General features: G+C 35.2%; 2 protein-coding genes and 1 long non-coding RNA gene across 4 annotated transcripts in view; 2 read left to right on the top strand and 1 right to left on the bottom strand.

Moving 5' to 3' along the window:
* The window catches only part of LOC102676904 (flocculation protein FLO11-like), a 5,492-nt gene extending 5,225 nt beyond the window's left edge, over positions 1–267 (bottom strand). Inside the window, exon 1 of the mRNA XM_006612199.2 lies at positions 227–267. Within this exon, the coding sequence (XP_006612262.2) occupies positions 227–267 (41 nt within the window). The remainder of the gene's footprint in view (positions 1–226) is intronic.
* A 127-nt stretch (positions 268–394) lies between these two features.
* On the top strand, positions 395–1,672 carry LOC102677149 (cuticle protein 16.5-like). Of its 2 annotated transcripts, none has more exons than XM_031508765.1 (3): positions 395–525; positions 913–1,093; positions 1,497–1,672. In XM_031508765.1, the coding sequence occupies exons 1-3, from the start codon at positions 514–516 to the stop codon at positions 1,532–1,534; spliced, it is 231 nt and encodes a 76-aa protein (XP_031364625.1). In that variant the 5' UTR covers positions 395–513; the 3' UTR covers positions 1,535–1,672. The 2 variants fall into 2 exon arrangements, with proteins under 2 accessions (XP_031364625.1, XP_006612264.1); XM_006612201.2 differs by having other exon boundaries at positions 1,494–1,672.
* Positions 1,673–2,688: 1,016 nt separating this feature from the next.
* LOC116185111 overlaps positions 2,689–3,161 on the top strand; it is a 661-nt gene continuing 188 nt past the window's right edge. The window contains exon 1 of the long non-coding RNA XR_004149887.1: positions 2,689–3,040. This is a non-coding gene — a long non-coding RNA (uncharacterized LOC116185111). The remainder of the gene's footprint in view (positions 3,041–3,161) is intronic.

The following is a 3,161-nucleotide window of genomic DNA, read 5'->3' as shown; positions in this document are numbered from 1 at the left end:
CTCTCTCTCTCTCTCTCTCTCTTCCTTCTCGAATTGGGGTCGATGATTGGTCGCTGCTGGTAAACACACGTGATAAACGGAAAGAAACGTTTGGAATGATGTAAAGAAAAAAAAAAAAAAGAAGTAATATCTATAAGCGAGCGTACACACGAGGTATGCAAATATATCCATGGCCCCGTTCCCGCCTCGAAACTTCTGCAACATTCGCGCCGCGTTGCGTGCTCACAACGAGATTTCTGATGCAACATTGGCGCTGTACGAGTTCATCGTTTTAGATCGTTGTCTTGATTTACGGGATTCTAGTCCCGACCACGCCCGCCTCGCGACACACAGCCAGACCATTGAAACGCGATTGACACACATTCGTGCACGGGGTTGAGCGTGACGTACACGAGTGAGACGTATACATATATAGATTGGAAAATAAGAGTATAAAAGACAAACTCGATACGTGGATTTTCATCAGTCGCTTGCGATTTCGACTTCTAAGAAGCTCAAGCAAATCAACACAAAATGAAATCCCTGGTAAGATCGAATATCCGCGAAACTTCTAATCGGGCAATTCGTAAAGGAAGATTATATACTGAGACTATTTTCAATTTTTTTCAAATGGAAACACAATTCGGCATTCTTCTTTTTATCTCTCTCAGATTCACGTTTTCTTCAATTATTAATTGGCAATCGCTTAGTAAATTTATCCTTGAGATTACTGTCGTTCCATAATTATTTCTCTATCAGTACTTTATCATAAACGTAACTCATAACTTGGATAAAAGTTTTTATTACGAACACCCTTGATTATTGATAATCCTTGATGGAGATTCGTTGCAACAACGAAGTTGTAAATGAGGATAAATAATCGAGTGTAATGTAACGTAGATTATGTTGCAAGATAATTCGTTCAATTTACAGTTAATCCTCTTCGCCATCGTTGCCGTTGTGGCAGCCTTCCCCGAACTAGAAAGGGAACGCCGAGGGGTCATCGCGGCCCCAGCCTTGGCAGCGGTACCTCTTGCACCCACTATTGCTCTCGCAGCCCCTAAAATCGCTCCTGCTATCGCTCTCGCACCCGCTCCTAAACTTCTCGCGGCGCGTAAGTATTTTAAGTATTTCTTCTGCATCGATCGTTGATAAAGTTTGATTTAACTTGCATTTAGTTTAATATCGAAATAAAATTTTTACAGTAGAATTCGATTTACAAGAACCGGATATTATTGGATAGAAATTTTTGAAAATTTTGGTCACTGATTAAAAGTTTAGTTGAATTTTTATCATTAATAATATCGTCGATATCGAGTATCATATGTTATTCGTTGTTTGTACGTGTGATATTATTAATCTTGCAATGAGTCTTGAGAGAAGTTAAAATATTACTGAAATCTTGATCATTAAATTTTGATTTAGATTGATTATTCTTCGAATATTTTTTGAACAGCATGAGAGATCTATTGTTGAAGATTTATTAAGAAAATTTGTTATTACCTATATTGCAGCAGCAGTTGTAGCCGCCCCAGGCCCGTGGAAAGCATGGTAAATCGTTATTTAGCATCTTGGCGTAACTGGACTTTAAGTATTATAACAAAACAACGATGATGGGAAGCTCTTCTCATTATGGAAAATTCGAATTCGGTTACATCCCCCTTTAGGCCGCAATCGATCATCCATAATCGGCTCTGCAGAAAAATTATACACTCCCTTCCCCTTATTGTAATTTAAATTTTATTATCAGATAATAAAACTTTATTTTAAAAAATAAATTCTCGCCGCATTCTCTTCGAAACCTTCGATTCCTGCAATGAAACAGAATAATTAGAGATACGTTATACAGAGATAATTTCTATTAAATTTAATTAATATTTAATCAACATATTTTATTTCTTGATATTTGATAAAATATAAAGATAACGGTATGTAGAACGGGATGGATCATAAAAATAAAATTAAAATAAAAATAATTTATGCATACGAACAATTTAATTACTTGTGATGAATTTCATTATTACTGATATTTAATCAATATTGTTGTTCAAAGAACATCCTTTAATTCGAAATATCAATCGTTTGATCTTTCAATTATCATCATAAATTATTTCGTGACGTACAACCCGAGTGTTAATAATATTATAAACGTTCAAATTGGATGACTAATTAGCTAATTATCCGTACACTCGTCGAAAGAATCGATTTGTTAATAACCTCCTGTCAAAAGTAATTGAAATGTGATAATTAAACACAATGTGTACCAACCATTACTCAACAATGTAGAAATCTCTAATATTTCGAGCTCGATAATCTGCATTTATTACATACAAGTACAAAATTGTTAAAAATAGAAAACAATAAATTGTGCACAATTACTAATCTGTACATCGTTGCTCTTTCAAATTAGATAATGTTTTGTAATTAGATCCGTTTTAATTAATTAAGTTGATTCGTCGATTCATCTTAAATATCCATCAATAAATAAATCCCTTTGTTGAAAGATAAATACGGCAAACTTCTTTATTCGTCGGCAAAACCTGAAACATTGTTGCCAATATTAATACGTGTAAAAGCATATCTTTCGCTTTTATTTTTTTCGTATACACAGTTTACACAAAGCCAAATTGCAACGAAAGAAATTACTCGCGCTTTAAAACCGCAGTTTCAAAGCACCAGCTTCAGACATCGTTTCAAAAGGCCGCTCGACGAATTCATCCTGGATTCATTATTTCTCGTGTCCTTTTATTGGCAGTGGATATAGGTGGAGGAATAACGGTAACGGCTTTCAACAAACTAATTAGAAACTGGGGCGACAGAAGTTCCAACAACTTTTACGGTTTCTCAAGTAAACCGTTAAACTTCGGTTAAACGAGATATCGACTTATCTCCGCGATTTCAAGGAATGGAAAATTATTCAGAGAGTACAGTGGAGCTTCATTTATTAAATATACAAAAGCGTGTAACGTGTATATGGATAATAATTACAAGGAGATACGCGAAAGAACCTCGGAGAAACTCGGATACGTTGTCCATCGTGAATCGAGCAGACCTTTTCTTTGTCTCGAGAACGAAATAGAGAGAAAGAGACAGAGAGAAAAAAAAGGAAAAGAAAGAATAATCGTCGTTATAATTCGTTCCATTTCGTTCAAATTACGGAGTCTTCGATTCGATGTGGAGCA

Source organism: Apis dorsata, unplaced genomic scaffold (genome assembly GCF_000469605.1).
Source record: "Apis dorsata unplaced genomic scaffold, Apis dorsata 1.3 scaffold_99, whole genome shotgun sequence".
Lineage (NCBI taxonomy): Eukaryota > Metazoa > Arthropoda > Insecta > Hymenoptera > Apidae > Apis > Apis dorsata.
Note: the sequence above shows the minus strand (reverse complement) of the source record. Positions and strands in the feature narration are given on the sequence as shown.

Bases quoted from the DNA above. Each gene is read 5' to 3' on its own strand.
- LOC102677149 (XM_006612201.2), top strand. The intron at 1,094-1,493 runs GTAAGTATTTTA...CCTATATTGCAG, and splicing joins TCCTAAACTTCTCGCGGCGC to CAGCAGTTGTAGCCGCCCCA.